Genomic DNA, 19,122 nt, shown 5'->3' with positions numbered 1-19,122 from the left:
TAAGCATCTGTTCCTGGCATGTAGTGCTATTGGTTCACATACATTCCATGCTCCTTTCTGGACACTTGCGGTTGTTGCAGATACTCTTGCTTCCTTTTTTTCTCATATTGATACTTTCTACTTTGCATGGTCATCGTTTACAGCATCTATATGCTCCTTTTTCCAGTCAAGCCCTCTGTGCAGGGAAAAAAACTGTCTAACAATGGAGACAATGCCCTTACATATTACCACTGATAAGTGCAATCACCTGTTCCTGTGACTCGAAGACATCTTTAGAAGAAAACAAGTTGTACACATCCGAGCCCAACACTAGCTGTTGGAAGTATGTACAGCATATGAGTTTGAGTTTGCTTTCATTGGTGCAGTCATAGGTTAATTTCCAATCATTTAAAATGTCAAGTATCTGAAAGATTTTACTATTTGAGAACTCATTTTGGTGAAAAAGGTAGTCTTTGTCATTGTACAATCCAATGTATATGTTGTTAGAATATCTGTTGGGTTGGGGCTTTACCAATGCAAGTACAAAGAAGTAAGGGTTAAGGAAGAATGGGAGAAGTTTGATCCCACTTTATTATAGCTCTAGGCACATCCCACCATACAATTTGTTTTTGAGGAGACAGTCAACGTTTTGTGCAAATATATAAACTTGTGCGACCTGTGTTGTATATTTCAGTACTCGCCTTGATTTTTATGCTTGCGTCTATTAACAGAGACTGTCTGGACCATTGCAATCATTTTTTCCCCCTTTTTTTTTTCCTAGGCTACATCAGAGAAGGATTCCTGGCTGTGCAACACACGGTGAACAGAGCCATTATCCATCAGCAAACCAATGCCAGTGCAAATGCCTCAGTTGCTTCTCTTCTCGCTCAGATGAGAGTGGCAGTGAGACGTTTTCCCTACCCTCCCTATGTTAATGACCTCTTCCTTCTAGCCATCCAAAACCAGCTGCCTTTGCTGATCATGCTGAGCTTCACATATACCTCTTTGAACATTGTCCGTGCTGTGGTACACGAAAAGGAAAAGAAGCTTAAGGTAGTTAGTCTCTCAGAGCAGCACATTTTTCTTCTTTGTTCTTTATACTTTAAAATGGATTTCTTTAAAAACCTTATATCCTATCCAAATCGTTTGGGAAATATATATTTACAGCATCATCTAGAAATTACTCTTCATTGTCTCTCCATCTTGTGTTCATGACTTTCAAAATTTGATTTGCATCTGGCTGGCATGGGTGTAATACAACCATTGCGGGAAACACTGCCTGGCCCCATGTCACATGTTCAATTCTCAGCAGGTCTAGTAAGCTTTTCATCTTTCTGAGGCAGGTAAAATGAGTAGCCCTGAGTATAGTAACAATGAACATCTCTTATATGTCAATAGAACCAAGAGAATCCATTGGGGTGAATGTGCGGAATATAGAAATGCCTGTTATGTTAAGGCACACATCTTAATGTACTTTTAAGCCTAGCCATATCCTAGGTTGACACTTTTATTTGAGATGTAAAACACCTAAAACTTCCCATGTCTCATACACACACATTTCAGTACACTGTATATGCAGTTCATCTATACACATTCCTAATCTGTATGCATGTATTTTGTTGGTTCTTATTGAAATACAATGTATGAGCCATCGGGCCCCTTCCATTCCTCAGCATCTATTTGAATCCCACTTTCTCCCTCTATTTAGAATAATTAACTGGAATACACCTTTTTAGAAATTGTGTTTTTTATAATGAATTGATGTTGCTCCTCAGTGCAGGCCTATCTGGGCTCATCTGGCATTTGCAACTAAGATACTGAAAAATTCGAAAGCAAAAAGTGAGCAAAGCCAGAAATTCTCATTGGAGTTCTGAAAAGATTTCACAACACTCATGCTAAACGGCTGCCTGACTTTAATATTTGCTGCTTTGCAGACCATTAATAGATTTCCCAGGATTTAGGATCATGTTTCTCCATAGATGAATGAGCCAGAAAAGCTCCTTTTCATGTAGTTGCAAGTTTTGCAAATAAAGCAGCACAGACAGATCAGAACTTAGCCTTGTTTTTTTGGGGGGTAAGGCAGAAAAAAGCTTGGATTGTGAAATTGCCTCAAGTTCTGGAAGGACAGTGTGCTTCAACTTGTATTTTTTAACAATCGCTATTAAATATTATCATGTAGCAGAAGATAGTAATTTTTCCGAAAGATGCTGCATAATAGTACATTTCCTTATCTGGAAGAGGCTAACCCCTCTTCAGGCAGTGATCAGCAGAGTTTCTTTTGGCATGACATTGTGTCCGTTTATCCTTGTGAAAACATTTATTTCCACTGTACAGGGCACATGTTAAAACAAAGTCAAGTACAATTCTAGGCCTACTAAATCCTATTCAGATGGCCCTCATTTTATAGACTTAAATGCCTTCTGGCAATCTGCTGATTTGTAAGCTTCCTGAACAAAGGTATGAATTATAAAATGTACCAGTATTCCATTCTGTCTAACAAGCTTACACCTAAATACATTTTAGGGGCTGCCAAGAGCCATTAAAGTCTCAATCATATGTTCCAGGTAGGATTCCACAATGATCAAATCTATTTCATCTCCATTTATAACCCACACCTACATATAAGTAGATTTTAAGTAAAAGATATTGCGTTTATGAGGATGGTTCTTGGAGTCGAAGGAAGTGGTCCCCAAAGTTGCAGTTAATGTCTTTTACTATTAGTATCCAAGCACTTCTGCATTCTTATTAGATTAATAAGTTATTCTTTTTAGGATCTATTTACAAGTCTGTGATGTTGCATATTGGGGCATATCTGACCTTCATCTGCTCATCACAGTGGATAAATCTAAAGTTTTGTGACAAATAACTAACACACACACACACACACACACACTCTCTCTCTCTCTCTCACTCTCACACACTCTCACTCACACACTCTCACTCACACACTCTCACTCACACACTCTCTTTCACACACTCTCTCTCACACTCTCACTCACACACTCCCTCTCACACACTCTGTCTCACACACTCACACTCCCTGACACACTCTCTCCTTCCCAAGTCCTTAAGGGTACTTAATTTAAATAGCCTTTTTCTTAGTACTGGATGATCATGGAAATGATTTGCAGTTGGCCGAGGAGCACAAAATTCACAGGCCGATGTATAAAAATTGGGACCTTGGTTTTAGGGACACTGGGCAACCATGACTTTGAATGCAGGTATATCCAGAATGGGAGGGGCCAGGAGACTTTTCAGAATTTTCTGCAATGGTGACAACTGGATGCATCCAAAATGACCCAACTACCAAAAACAATGGTGAAGAGGAAAGAACACTGTTTATCTTCGGAATGATCTAGAAACAGAGAAGGCTCACCCTTCTTGGAAGTGACCACAATTAGAAGTCCTTAATCTGTAGCTCTTTCAGTTACTTCTTTGTAATTCTACCCTGCTTGCCTGCAAAGCATTTTTCTTTTCTGCCTTTCACTCCCCTAAAATGCCTACTTTGAAGGCTTCAGTCAGCTGGGCAATCCTGTTCTTCTCCTGGCCCTGTGCAGTTAATTCTCTTACTCAAGGCCATTGTGGATTTTCTTTCATTAGTTGAATCAGTAAGCTATTTCCCCCGAGCTTGGGTTACAGATAAAGACATATTACCCTGAGCTAGAATTTCTAATGGCTACTTATTCCCAGTTTACTCACTTTTATGAATATCCTCCAGGCACCAGCATAGAGCTACAATATTTTTCCAAAGCAGTAGCTCTCCGCTCTCTCCATGTGGAGCCTCTTGGCCACAGCTGCAAATCAACACCCTCTTCAATATGGGTACAGACTTCTTGATGTAAGAAAGTTCCCCTTTTTGTCATGGTCACTCCACCTTTTTTCCACTGGCACTGCTGTTTTTTGACCGATGTGCACTGGGTCCCGGCTAACCAGGCCCCAGTGTCTGTGCTCTTTCCCTAAAACAAGGTAAAACCATCTAATTGTAACGCAATTGGCATACACTATGGCACCCTGGTCAGTCCCTAGTAAGTGGTCCCCTAGTACCTAGGGCATGGGTACCAAAAAGGGTCCCTACAGGCTGCAGCATGTGTAAGGAACCCCCTACAAATTGCATGCAACCTGCCATTGCAGACTGCGGGTCATGGTGCAAACAATGAGTGGAAACATGACATGGCACACTCACTGTGTGCCATGCCAAAGTCGCTGCATTTAATATATGTGAGTCACCCCTACAGCAAGCCTTGTAGCCTAAGGCAAGGTGCATGATATTACATGTGAGGTCAAATGAAATTGCTAGATGGTACAAGTGAACAGGGAAGCTATTTTAAGTATATGTATCGGGCACTGGTCATTTCAAGTACCCCAGCTACAAGATGGCTTTGACGGAACCTATGGTGTTTGGTCTCAAACACCTTGTCTTAATAAATCTGTAATGTTGCCAGTACAAGATGTACTATAACATGCAACCGTAGGGCTCCTTAAAAAACCTACCACTATCTAGTGTGCTGGCTGACTGATTTCGTCCAACCTGCCACCAGAGACCCCTTACAGGTGAGAGCCCACACTATCTGAGGCAAGAAACAATGCCTGCTCCGGAGGAAGGTGTTCACACCTTCTCCAACAGGATGGCTGATGACTTTACATAGCAATGCCTGGGGCTTCAAATTCCCTGCTGCCTTTAATATGTGACCCTGGCTTCCTCCAAACCTGGTAGATTGCTCCCCGCCCTGAGGCCCGTTTGGCACCAGGGCAGGCAGAAAATTAGCTACGCTAGTAGGCCTGTTGCATCACAAGGCTAGTCACACCTCTAAGGTGGGCTGCCTGATATGCTCCACAAAAGGATTCCACCATCTTGCTTTTAGTGGAATTAGGAAATCTGGGACCGGGTATGCCCACTCCTCACAGAAAGTGGTCATATCAGGGGTGTAGTGACCACAAGGGTAAGTAGACCATTGGCTACTACCCTTCACTGTCCTTAACATTCCTAAATTCAGTATTTACGGGGCCCCCAGGAACTCAGATCAGATTCACCTGATTAAAGAGGGAGAAGGACAAAGAAGAGCCAAAAAACTCAAGAACTGTGGACTGTAAACTTTGCGCCAAACCTTGCCTGCCCCTGTTTCAAAAATTGCGAAGACCCGACTCATCCTGCAGCTGTGCATCCTCCATAAGCCTTGGAGGGCTGACAGCACTACGCCAACCAGCCAGCATCTCCCTCGAAGTGGAGGAGTCACTTGCCTTCAAGCACCGACCTCAACTTTTGGTTCACTGATCTGCTGACCACCAGGTCCACCTATGCAGCAGCCGCAATAAAAGAGGTCACTGTGCTCCAGGAGGTCAGACCCATCTCCTCACCAAGTTTGGAGATGCCAGGACCCCCAGTAGCTGCCCTGCCCCAATACTCAGGGTCCCGGACCACTAGCAGCAACCAAGGATTGTTCATTGTCCAGCCCGGGCACCAGCACCCCCAAGACCGACCTACCAACATGGCAGGTCGGCACCCGAGATGCCATCGTCGAGAGTGGCCCTGCTATCCTGTTTTGTCCCCATCTCCAGGTCGACCCAAATGTGACAGCCTCCAACGTAAGTGACTCGCCGGACAAAACACCTCTGCACCCGAGCCTCCCAGACAGTCTGAGCCTACCGATTTGTGCACCCTTGCCCCAGAGACCCTCTAGAACCAAGTCCCTCTTTTGCTTTCCCACCGACTTGTCCCCAAGTCCCCACTCAAAAAATATTTCTGTTACAGGCTTGCTCCATAGACTTCAGTGGTAGCATTCGAGGCAACCCGTGCGGCCAGCACCTCTGCACCCAGACACTCCAGAGCAGGTAAACCAAAATTGCTGGTGGTTCTAAGGACCATGGTTCCTACTTAAGTGCAGAAGAACAGTCCTGGAACTTGATTGCAAGTATCCCTATGCAGTGTATGTTTCTCCTATAGGATAACGTTACTGCGTTCGAGGCTCATGCATCAAATCTGACACCTGTATTTTCTAGGTGTCTGAAAATCGCTAACTCGAAAAGTACGTACCTAATCTTGTAGATCTTGGTGAAAATAGATGTTATTTTTGGGGCTCTCCTAGCAAACGCAACGCATGCGCTGCTTCCCCTTGGAGAGACTATTGTTGTCGGTTTGGTGCGCGAAGGGAGACAAACCATGTGCACGCACGGACAGGCGATGTGCACGTGCATGGTGTCTCCTCTCACGCTCCCACCGCTCGCTCATACTACAAGGCAGGCACATGCTTGTTTTTTCTCCGCGTGTGCTTGTGTGTCTTATGGGGCCCTAGACTTTGGATTGTCAGAGTGCATTTCCGTGGACTTCGCAGTTTGTGTCAGCTCATGCATGCAGGAGATGTACCATCTGTTTCCTCCATCTTCAGGGGCGTGTAGCGATAAACCATAGCTGGACTTGATGGTTCACTGACTCGCGCCCCCCCCCCCCCCCCACACACACACACCCACAGCTGACCCGGACTAACAGCCAAGGCAAGTGGCGTCGCGAGTATATAAACATTAACAATGCAGCCCCCTGGGCCCTAGCGGAGGAGCGCTGAGTGCAGCAGCCACGCACCTACCAGCCGCGACTCCTCCCAGCTGTCGGCTGCCTCTGGTGCTCTCGTGTCCTCCCCCCACAGGTACACCCGGTGTGTCTCAGTCCCCAGCCAGATCCAGTGGCGTCAGTAGGGAAGAGATTGTCAAGGCTTTGACTTCTCCGACTCCTGGCCTTGTGATGCTGCCTGCAGGCGCCGCGAAAGCCCCTCACAGCACTGAACGACTGCAGCAGCCCCAGGAAGCAGTTCTATTAGCCGCAGACACCACCGGCAGCACAACAACACCCGCGCCTGCAGCCTGAGCCAGCCCTGCCCCAACCTCGCTCCCGCCCCTCCCTGCTGCACTCACAGCTCAGCTCTCCCGCCACCCCCAGAGCTGCCAAGTTATAGAGCTCTCAGCCTCCCATAGCAGTACTGACCCCATCTCCCAGCCACCCATAGCAGGCCTGGCTGCATCTGCTGATGAAGAGGATAACCCTTCATTCTTACTTGGGGACCAGGCTCGTGCCTCAGACTGAAAGACATGCCATAAGTTTGCACAGGGTTGGATTGGCATCAAAAATAGGCCCCTGCACCCTAGAAACAAGCATTTGCAATGCAATAAGTCTTGCATTTACGTGAGTTTGAGCTATTGACATTGCAAATAATAATGCCTTTTTTTGTTTAAAAAAAACATAAATAAAAGGCATTGTTATTTACAATGCCAATAGCTGAAACTCTCGTAACTGCGAGACCTATTGCATTGCAAATGCTTGTTGTAAGTTGGCGTCAGATTTTCTTATTGAGTGTGTGTCATTATTTACTGTGTGTGCAACAAATGCCTAACACTCCTCTCTGATAGCACCTTGGGATTGTTAAAGCAAGCCCCAGTACTTTAGTAAGGGATTCCTGGATTCTTTGCACAGTGCACCTCATCTTGGTACACTATATAGAGAGCCTGCTTCCTACACTTGATTCTTCACAGAAGAATTCTTCAACTTTCTGCAGTGAACAGGCGAAATATCTCCTAAGGTTTTGGGCTTTAAATCCTGTTGCAAATGCGTTGAAATGTCCTCAGGTCCACAGGATATCTGTGCATGTTGTCTAGAATCCAAACATGACCCTTGACTTGTGACTCCTCTTCCTTGATACACCCAAAGAGCATCAGAGGGTGAGACCAATTGATTTTTGGCCTATGTCCACCAAAGCTGTCCAGCTCCCCTTCAGATAAGTCTTACAACAGAGAATGATCTCCCCGGACTACTTCCCATGTAATGCAACATAGGAAGAAGAAGAAATCCTCTTGTTCCACGAGGAAAAAGTTCAGCTCTCCTATGCTGGTCTCTTCCTTTTTATCAGAGCCAATTAAAGCATCAACACGGATGAAGACAATATTCCTGACTCCATTGGTGAACCTTCCAGGACAAGCATTCCAGTGGCCATGCTTAATATCTTCAGGACACTGATCCATTGCCTAAAGGTGGGTTGGCTCTTGCAGGTTTGTAAATTCTGTGAGTGAGGCGTCTATTTCAATATCTTTGCATACTTTGGCTGGCTTGGGAAGTAACAGTCCTTCAGATTTTGTCTGTTTTCTCTTCCTTCCTTTCCACCCAGTTGCCCTACTGTGAGAATAGTGTTTATTTTTGAAAATGCAACTGGGTGTGTAGTCTCTCGCTCTCCGCATGTGAAAATAAAAACTTAATTCAAATCTGGCTGCAGAACATTGAATGGAGCTGAAGGAGAGAAATCAAACGAACTTTTTATTAAACACATCACAAGTGATGACTTGTCATAGAAGCATGTAAAGGCTGAGAGGGAAGCCAAATAGCATCTAACAGTAGCAACTGCCAGTGATCAGGAATACATTGGCAAATTGCACACAGACATAGATCGGATGCAAATTACATCTCATGTAGCACTTTAAGCTCTGTGGTTCAAGCATATTATGTCAAATTGAGCCTGAATACCTTTCCAAGTGTGCCACAAGATAGCTAAGATGTTTACCTGAGGAGGTTTGTTCTTAAACCCAGGAAGCTTTTTCTTTCACACTACTTCCATGCCACGCAAGAAATTACTACTTTGGTGACAAATAGTGTTCTGGACCAGATGATGTCTACTTTTGCCAAATTGTTGAAAGAAGGAGAGGCGCAGCACCAATGCAACATTTTAAAAGGTGGTGAAAAATGCTTTTCTGAACCCCAAGCCCTAATTTCACCATAATTATCACCTTGTAGCCAAAGGCCCAGTAGCTGGGCTGGTTGATCTCAAATTACCCAAGTCACTACAATTTGTGCTGTATGCTCCTTGTTTAAGCCCATAGCTCCCTGTGCTTGCACATCCAACCCTGCAGTCCTTACCCAGCACCCACATTCCACCCAGTTCTATCCCCCACAGTAGCCCCCCATGAACCCCGTAATAAAAGGCTCTTGGCTAGCTTTGGTTCTTGGCAGATTCTGATCTAACACTGTGGCAATGCAAATATTATAGGACTGGAAATCTTTCCTTTGCACGGGGCCTTCACTGCAACATGTTGAATTTTAGAAGTACATGTGACTGATGGTCTTTGATAAGTAATAAAGTTGGGTTGGGGAATGTGGTTGACCAGATAATCTATAGAGTGTAATATTTGAGTCTCGTGTATCCATTGCCAGGGTGCACATGGGCATAAAAGGCCTCAGTACTTGGTGAAGTGGGGAAATTCATTTGAGCTGTACAGTGTCTTCTGTGCTTCCCCATTTTATTTGCTGGTCCACTGTAACTTAAGTGTGCAAGAGTTATTGTACCAGTCAGTCTTATAAATATAATGATTGATTTCAGTCCCTCTTAATCAGAAGCACATGCTCCTCATGGGCTGTTCTAATTGCACATGTGAGGCAAGTCATTTGTGCTGCTCTGCCTTCTTGGTGTAATGGTGAAAGAAGGGCCTCTTCTTTTGCCAAAGACTAAATACCCATCCTTGTCTTCCTTACCAGAGAAGCTGAGATAAAGCAAATGTGCCGGTGGACCATACAATCTCCTTAGTGTAATGATTTATATTTCTTCCTCTCTTTCACAGGAGTACATGCGTATGATGGGCCTTAGTAATTGGCTTCACTGGAGTGCCTGGTTTCTCATGTTCTTTCTCTTCCTGCTGGTGTCAGTCTTCTTCGTCACTATCCTTTTTTGCGTCCAGGTGAGTGCCAATATGCAACTTCCAGAATCTTTGTAATTAGTTTGTGAAGCTTGCCTTGTGTTATGGTAACTCTACTCTGTTCCTGTGTTGAACGTTTATTCATGCCTGTGTGCTCTTCAGACAAATGTGAAGATTCTATTCTACCTCTCTACCTTGCTAGGAGGTAGTGTTTAGAAAAGTGGTATGCAGTAATGAACCTGGCTCTCCAATAAAGTACTAGTGGTGGGCACAGGGAGAACTATCAGCATCACAGTATGTGTGGGTATTTATTCAATTTAGAACCTTTTGGTGTATTTTAGTTTTGTTTTTGTTTTTAGGTGAGTAAGCAGGGAGCCGTGCTAACCAGCAGCGACCCCACCCTGGTGTTCGTATTCCTGGCTATCTTTTCCATCTCCACCATTTCCTTCAGCTTCATGGTCAGCACCTTCTTCTCCAGGGGTGAGTTTGATTCACTGTTCTCACACAGACCTCTTTTTCCCCTACTATCCACCCAGAAAAAATATTTACAGGAATGTCCTGGCTTCACGTTTATTTGTAAAGGAAAGAAAGCCCTTGACAGTAAATGCTGTATATTTACTAAGGATAAACCCAAAATAGGTTTGCACAGTATAGTTAATAAAAAATGTTATGCTACCCTCTCAATCAGCCAATAAGCATTTGTACAGCACAAACTGTGACCCTAGGGGTATCTGTGCGCTGAGGGTGCTGGGTCTCTGTCGAAAAGCCAGGTCTTGAGATTCTTTCTGAAGTCTGCCAGGGGGGTGGAGGGTCAGGTGGTTCAAAGACTTGGTGTTGATGATGGAGAAGTTGTGGCTCTGGCTGCGACAGATGAGTGAGTGGACAGTGAGGCATCACTTCTGGATAGGGAGGTGTCTGAGGTGGGGGGGTAATGTGGGTTCATTTGCGGAGGTCCAGAATGAGTCAGGCTGGGGTGTTCTGTAAGATCTGGACTTTTCTGAGATGCTGGGTGGATATTCTGGTGTTGAGAGCGTTGCCGTAGTTGAGGCGGCTGGTAACGTGGGCCTGCATGACGATCTTTCTGGTGTTGATTGAGATCCAACTAAAAATTCTGCGGAGCAAGTGAAGGAAGAGAAGCAGGAGAAGGCGACTTCGTTGACTTGCAATTTCATGATCATTTGGCTGTTGAGGATGATGCCCAGGTCACATGCATGGTCTATTGGTGTGGGTGTTGGTCCGAGCTCTGCTGGCCACCAGCTGTGGTCCCATACAGAGGAGTTCTTCCTGAAGATCAGTACTTCTGTTTTGTTGGAGGTGAGTTTGAGGCAGTTATATCTCATCCAATTGGCTTTGTTGGCCTTGGCATTGCAGAAGTTAGTTTTGGGTTGCTGGGGTCCTCAGTGAGCGAGAGAATACGTTGAGTGTCGTCTGCGTAGGAGATTATGTTGAGTCTGTGGCATCTGAGGATGTCTACGAGGGGGGTCATGTGGATGTTGAACAGGATGGGGCTGAGGGATGATCCTTGGGGTGCCCTGCATATGGTGTACTTAGGTGCAGAGGTTAAAGGGGGAAGTCTGATACTGTGTGTGCGTCCTGTGAGAAAAATGCAATCCACTTGAGGGCTCTTTGCTGTATACTTGTGTTGTAGAGTCGGTTGATGAGGGTGTGGTGAAATATGGTGTTGCGAGAGGTCGAGGAGGATCAGAGCCACAGTTTCTCTGCAGTAGAGGAGAGTTGTGGTGTCTGTGGCGGTGATCAGCATAGTCTCAGTGATGTGGTTGGCCCAGAATCCTGACTGTGAGGCGTTATGTTTATAGTTAAGTTCCAGGTATTCATTGAGATGTAGGTTGATGGCCTACTAGAGTACTTTGGCAGGGTAGGGGAGCAGGGAGATCGGTCTGAAATTTTTCCGTTCGCTGGGGTCGGCAGAGGGTTTCTTTAGGAGGGGTCTGACCTCTGTGTTTTTCCATCTATCCGGGAATGTTACTGTGTAGATGGAGGTATTGAGGATGCTGGTGAGTTCTGTGCTGATCAGGTTGCTGCCGAGGTTGAAGAGATGGTGGGGCAGAGGTTGGTGGGTGCCCCGGAGTGGATGGACAACACAATGGCTGTGGTGGTCTGAGTGCTGAGCTGAGACCAGATGGTGATCGTTTGGCTGGTGTTCGCTTTTTGGTTGAGGTTGTTGAGGTTGAGAGTGATGGGTTGGGGGTCGAAATTGTTGTAGATGGGGGCAGTCTTGCTGTGGAAGTGGTCCGAGAGGGTGTCACAAAGTTATTGTGAGGGGTGAATGGTGTTCTCCGTGGCTGTCGGGTTGGAGAATTCCCTGACTTAGTTCCTCAATATGGTTGGCCACAGTGTCGATGCAAGTGATGATGGCTGATATCTTGCCTTCCTTGATGTGCTGGTGGTAGTTGCTGACAGCTGTTTTGTGGGCGGCTCTGTTGGAGGGGTCCTTGTGACGTGCCATCTCTTTTCGAATCGGTAGCATTTGTGCTTGGTGGCTCTTAGCTCGGTGGTATACCAGCCGGCTTGTTTTGGGCTTTTGCTGGTTTCAGCGTGGCAACTGTTTCAGCGCACTTGGTGATCCAGGCGGAGAAGTTGTGGATGGCCTGGTCAACGACCGCTGAAGTTTCTGGTTGGCTGGTGCTCATGGCATGTGTCCATTGAGTCTGTTACCTTTCCCCAGCTGCGTTGGGTGGCGCTGTGGTGCTTGGTGATGGTATGCTGAGCGTCAGAGATGATAAGGTGAACAATGGAATGGTCGATCTAGGTGAGTTCTGTGACGTGGTTGAAGATAGCGCAGAGTGTGTATTCAGCTTTGTGCATGGGTTTGGGACCAGTGGGGTGAGGCCAATGTTAAGGTACTCCAGGAGAGAGTGGTGTCGATTGGGTCATTGACGTCGAAATTGAGATCACGGAGAAGGACATATTAGTAGGAGTCGATGGCTGGGGGGGGGGGGGGGGGGGGGGGCGATGAGAGTGTGGATGATGTCGCAGAAGGCAGGTCGGGCCCTGGGGGTCTGGAAGCGAGGGTGTCTCTGATCGTGATCTTGGCGTTGGTCTGTAGTTTGAAGGTGCATCGGATGGTTTCCTTGAAGATGATGGCGATGTCCCCGCCATGTTTGTTGGTGTGGTTGCGCTGTATCATCTTGTAGCCGTTGGGAGTGGTGGTGGGGATGTCTGGGTTCAAAGAGGGGTTGAGCTATGTTTCGGTTGTGAAGGCCACGACAGGGGAGAGAATGGACATGGTGTCCAGATTTCCGTGTCGTGTTTCCAGAGGCACAGGGCTTTGAACAGGAGGTATTGGAGCAGTTCCGGGTTTGTACGTGATCTTCTGGGCAGTAGTGCCGCAAGATTCATTGCGGGCTGTGTCGCAGGGGAGGCGGCATGTGAAGGGTCCTTTGGTTGATCATGGAGAGGAAGTGAAGCAACTGTTATGGTGTCCGGGATCCAGGTGCTCCTTGGTGTTGTATTAGCCGGATGTCCAGAGCACCTGGCTCGTCCAGGCACGGGTGGGCACAGACGAGCTTGCCTTTGGGACGCTTTTGGCACGGCTGCGCAGCGGCCTCTGTAAGTAGATGTGGGAGGGTCTGTCAGGGAGGAGGGAGGGCATGTCGTGGGGAACCAGCGTGAGAAATGATGGGAGTGAGAAACGATGCGGGAGCAGTAATCAACACCTGAAAGACAGGTTAAACAAAAGATGCCAATAACAAAACAGAACTAAGCAGTAAACCAAACAGTACTAAGCAAGGCTAGTTAAGGCTAAACAATGCTAAACAAAGAAAAATGGAAACCGAGCTGAAAAAAGACAAAACAAATCTGGACCTAAAAGTTGCATCTAGAAGATTACCTCTGACTATGGTAGCAACAGATATAACATCAAGCCAATCCAAGCAGCAGTCACCCGACAGCGGGACAGCACCTGAGGCCTTAGGGCAGAGACCTGACAGAGACTGGAGGAGCTACACAGTGGCAACGGGGGAGTGGCACACGAGACCAGGGGTCAAAGATAACCTGATCAATGGTACTAATTTTATTTACTTTTAAAGAATAATAGCTAAAATGCGTCCTTCGGGATTCAAAATTGTGTCTGCAGATTATCATGCAATGCTTGCTTAAGAAGATTAGCCTGATCAATAAGCAAGAGTATCGTACCCTTCACACCTTTTAATAATAAATCACAAGTGTGAAGCAGCTAAGTCTTTGAGCACTACCTGTCCCACAGCAAGAAGTTACTGTAAGTAATACAGACACAGGTCCATTCAGGCTTAGGATAATTTTATTCATGCAGATATAAGGAGTGGGAATAGTGCTTTTACATTTCAGAAGGCATTATAATACATATCACACAGACACAAGAGAAGTGGGTGCTTCCTCCTCCAAATAGTTTAAGATAACACACACTTCACAGTGGGTCCTCAGATATCAATGCTCAAGGGGGCATCTTGCCCCATGAAGCAGATAGTATAGACAATATAGATGGGGACGTAAACCATCCCCTCCCACCGACCACTGCAGAATATGTTAGTCACAGTAATACAGTTGCAGAGGGTGTGTTAGAACTCCCTATTACTCAAAATTTCAATTAACTCAAGGCATGATGAAAGAAATTGTGAAAAGCAACCTTCTGCCTTGAAAGGCTTGCAGTAATGTGCCAAGTATAAATAGAGGGTTTGAAGTCCCTGGTCCTGCCATGAGTTGTGTATGTGCAGTAGAGGGTTTGGAGTCCATGGTCCTGCCATGAGTTGTGTATGTGCAGTAGAGGGTTTGGAGTCCCTGGTCCTGCCATGAGTTATGTAAGTGCAGTAGAGGGTTTGGGGTCCCTGGCCTGCAATGAGTTGTGTAAGTGCAGTAGAGGATTTGGCATCCCTGTTCCTCCTCTTAGTGTTATGCCTTGTGTGTGAGGCGAGGTGGTGTTAGTTATCCACTGTTTGGGGGTTGTGATGATAACCTGTGTGTGATTTTGTCTGGAGGATAGATACCATGTTTGTGCGAAGTGAGGTGGGTTGAGTTATGTATTACCCGCTGTTTAGGGGATGTGAATATACCCGGTGTCTAGTTTTGCCTTGGTGTGTCGCGATGTGGGTACCCTGTGGAAGTTAGGTGGTGTGGTACCTGCTGTTTGTGAGGTGGGATATTCCCTGTGCTGAGTTGTGTATGGAGAGTGAGTTGGCATGGGTGAGGACCCACTGTTTTAAGAATGGAACACTTTTACTTGTGTTTTTCCTATTTTTTCTAGATTGGATGGGCATGTAATTTCTAATGAATGTATTTGCCGTGTCATATGTGTGACTTCTCATCTTGCATACATTTGATTTTCTATAATCATTATAAGGGGGAGATATTGTTCCTTGCTTTGCTGTTCAGCCAATGGTGATGTCATTGGAATGTTCAGAGTATTTGTGCTTGAGGATGAATCAGTTGGAGTGGATGGGCTGAGCAGCAAGGAGGCTGCTCCTGGTGGAGCATAATATGGATATTATTATCTTCCTGTAACAGAAGAAGTAACCTTATGAATAAATATATAACCTTTATCTACAAGACCTGTCTACGCAACATCTTTCATCTTAACACTGATGTTGAAATGAAATTGCATCCTGCATCCGGCCGCCCGTGCCACTGGTGGTGTATGCTTAAACTAACCCCCAAAAGCCTTGCCCCTGCAATCCATCTACTTGCATGCAAGCAGTGTGGCTCCAGGCACCCCCTGTCTCCATTGGAAAGCATTGGGTCAAACACCGATTTTGACCTCTGCACCCAGCCACCCCTGTGCCCCTGGTGGTGCAGTTTCGGTACTAGTCTGACCCCTGGCCCTTGCTGACTTTTGGCTCAGAAGACTTGGTTTGTCAGTTCTCTACTTACCTGTTCAACCACAATATTGTTTTCCCCTAGTATAATATTGAACAGTGTTCAAAAGTGTCGATTTTTTCAAAGTGAAAAGTATTTTTTTTTAAACATGTTTTTATTAAACCAATCGTTTCTTTGACAAATATGACAGTGTTCAGACATTGAGTACATAGTTATACCATTTTACACCATTGGATACACAGTTTTGACTTTTACATTAGTACTTTGCTTACCTATAGCAGTTTTATCGTATTTCGCTTCATTTCTCTAATCTTCCCCTTCTATCTCGTCGTCCGAGCTTTCTATATCGGACTCCGGTAACATGTCACACAGATCCCCTCGAAAGCTATTCCAGGCAGCCCAGATTTTATTCCATTTACGCGGGCTACCCCTGTTTTGGTATACTGTGCGTTCCGTAATCATTGTAAGGTCCATGTTCCTACACCATGCTGTTAAGGTGGGTAGGTCTGCTGCACCCCATTTCTGTGCAATGTCTCTTTTTGCTATCATGGGACCCAGCGTGGCCCATGTTTGTCCATGTCGGGTAAGGTCATTGGGGTCCCATATGTTTAAGAGACATTTACGTGGTTCTGGCAGGATGGATACCCCTATTGCTTGTGACATCGTACGCATCGCCCGCCGCCAGTACACTTCTATTGCTGGACATTCCCACATGGTGTGGAGAAAGGTACTTTCTTCCCCGCACCCCCTAAGGCAGTAAGGATGTTGTGCTCTGTGTAGCTTATGTAAAGTAGTTCTGGTGTAGTATATGTGATGTAATATTTTGGGTTGCACCAATCTAAGCTTTGCTGAAATTCCCACCTCCCTAGGAGATGCTAGTGCCTCTAACCACTCCGCATCGTCCATGTCTCCTATGTCTGTCGCCCTTTTCTCCCTTAGTTTAGAGGTAGGGTCAGGTAGGTTGTTGATTAGCTTTCGGTATGTGAGTGATGTTGCTTGTTTTTGCATATAGTCAGTGAGTAGACGATCTTCTAGTGGGGAGGCCTCTGGGACTTCAGTGCCTGGTGGAAGTGCCGTTAATAATGCATGCCTTATCTGTACATGTCTGTACGTTTCATTCAGGCCTAACTTGTATTGTTGTTGAAGTTGGGCAAAAGTAATTACTGTTCCTTTATCCCATAAGTCACCTACAGTGAAGATACCAATGTTATCCCACTGTGTGAAACCTTTACTGCGTCTTAATTGTCCCAGATCCTTGGTATCCCAGGGCGGGGTAAGTTTAGTTATGACCCCTTTCCATCCCAGCTTGGCCAGTGCCGTATACCATATTGCGACCACGTGTGTCGTAGGTCATTCTAGTTTTGCGGCGAGTGTTTTGTTGTAGAGCACCGCCAGCATGTTGTTCATGCCCAATTGTGCCCTGTCCGCCCTATATGCTGGGTCATCATGAGGCGCGTGAATCCATTGATTGAGGGTTTTGAGTTGTGCTGCCCAGTAATATAGTTGTAGATTTGGTAGCGCTATCCCGCCATCGTACCAACCCCTGTGCATCTTGGCCTGCGCTATACGTGCTGGACGGTTACCCCACAACAGGGTCGAGACTTGTGCCGCTATGTGTTTAAAATATCTGGGTGGGATTGGGTAGGGTGCATTCTCAAGTGCATAGAGAAATCTCGGCAGTGCCATCATTTTGTACAGCGCCTCTCTACCCAGAAGCGTTGGGGGCAAAGATGCCCAGTGTGTCACATCGCGCCGTAGGCGTTCCAGGGGTGGAGCCAGATTTTTCGCAAAGAAGTCTGTTGTGTCTTTAGTAATGTGAATACCCAAATATTTAAAGGAATTCCCCGCTAGCACCAATGCGCATCTCACGGGGAGTGAGGGCTCTGGTCCCTGCAGAATGTAGAGTTCTGATTTGGCCCAATTTATAGTGTATCCTGATGCTTTCCCGTGCGTGTCGCAAATTGTAAGGAGCTCTGGTATACTGCGTTCTGGGGCCATCAGATAAACTAACATGTCATCAGCATAAAGTGAGAGACGGTCTTCCCATCCCTCCTCCAGTCAATACCTTTCAACAACGGGGTTCCTCTCGTTAGTTGTACCCATATGAGCCAGGACAGCAAACAAGTATTGCCACTCTATCATGTCGAATGCCATTCTCGCATCTAATGACCGTATCAATGCCAGTTCCGACAAGTTTGGAGCCCGCGCGAGCACTCCATGCACACGCCTGATATTTAGGGCTGTGTTCCTGTTCGGCATGAAACCAGAGTGGTCCGGGTGAATCAACTGCGTGAGATGGGACATTAATCTGTTTGCTAACAGCTTAGCCAAGATCTTGGCTTCTACATTCAGTAACGATATCGGACGACCCCGACCCTTCCTCTACACATTAAAAAAAGGATTCGGTCACACCCCCGATCTCGTGCTCGGGTGCATACCGGTACACTGCTTCCACTGCCCCGCCTTCAGGCCCGACTAAGAAGCTCACTAAGCCTTCCGGCGACTCGGGCTCGAGTCGACCTGCCCACGGTGCCGGCACACACCTACCGGCACTGAAAAAGACATCATTGCCTGCTCCGCCGGCATCGAAACAATCGGCGCCAAAGACTACTGCTAGCCCCTCTGCACGAAACCAAAATCGAACCCAAGCAAACACGCGTTGTATTCGAAAAAATATCAGATCCGAAAAATCCATCGGAGCCGAGAAAACTGTTAGATCCAAAAACTCCTTCTGAGCCGAGAAAATCATCGGAACCGACAAAACCATCGGAGCCGAAAAAGACTCCTCCGGCTAAGGACTCTGACAAACAACACGTTTCAAAGCCAAAAGAAAGCCCCAGCTCGGTGCCAAGAATTCCCTCCGCACCAAAAGATCTGCCTCCTGCACAGGACTTATTTCATCCAGACCCTACACAAAAGACTCTTGTTAAGGATTCAACCACTGGTCAACTAACTCTCTGTTAAAAAAAATCGACCACTGGATACACCTGCACCAGCTCCTCATCCAAAGAAGAAGGACATTGCCACCTCTCCTCTAAGGATTCCTTCCCCTATTCCTCCACATGTGCCATCACCACCTGCTCCCCTACCACAGCACTCCCCTACATCTTCTATCATACCAGATGATGACAACAGGGATGATAGCTCTTATGATATAGGGTGTGGTGCAGATGGTCCCTCTATTCCGCCATGCTCACCTGACCCGTGGGATGACTATAACACCCCAGACGTCCCTAATGTCCCTCAAGACGACATATATCCCTCTAGGCATTCCCCACCAGAAGACACTATCGGATTTAATCAGCTAGTACACAGGGCTGCCCAATACCATGGGGTAGACATACACACTGACCCTGTAGATGAATACTTCCTAATGGATACCTTTGATAATGCACAAAGGTCCTCCTCAATTTTACCCATGCTCCAGAAGTCTTCAAGGACCGCGTTAAAACTCGGGTCATCAACCCACGTATAGAGAAAAAATATAAAGCTGCCCCTTCAGATCCAGCATATATTAAAGGCCCAGTACCATTAGACTCTCTTGTGTTCTCTAATGCACGCAAAAGAGCAAATGCACAAACATCAGGTGAAGCTCCCCCACCAGATAAAGAGTCTAAGCTCCTTGACGCATCCGGGAAAAGAACTGCGTCTCAGCCAGCAAACGTGGGAAGC

The 19,122-nt window shown here is 46.2% G+C and overlaps 1 protein-coding gene across 2 annotated transcripts in view; it reads left to right on the top strand.

The window, feature by feature from the left end:
* Nucleotides 1-19,122, top strand: part of ABCA3 (ATP binding cassette subfamily A member 3) — a 642,985-nt gene that overhangs the window by 276,201 nt on the left and 347,662 nt on the right. For both annotated transcript variants that reach the window (XM_086941282.1, XM_086941283.1), the window contains exons 6-8: nt 761-1,032; nt 9,568-9,684; nt 10,002-10,122. In XM_086941282.1, coding sequence (XP_086797408.1) covers nt 761-1,032; nt 9,568-9,684; nt 10,002-10,122 — 510 coding nt within the window. The remainder of the gene's footprint in view (nt 1-760; nt 1,033-9,567; nt 9,685-10,001; nt 10,123-19,122) is intronic.

The sequence above is a fragment of the Lissotriton vulgaris genome, chromosome 10 (genome assembly GCF_964263255.1).
Source record: "Lissotriton vulgaris chromosome 10, aLisVul1.2, whole genome shotgun sequence".
In the NCBI taxonomy this organism is placed as follows: Eukaryota; Metazoa; Chordata; class Amphibia; order Caudata; family Salamandridae; genus Lissotriton; species Lissotriton vulgaris.
Note: the sequence above shows the minus strand (reverse complement) of the source record. Positions and strands in the feature narration are given on the sequence as shown.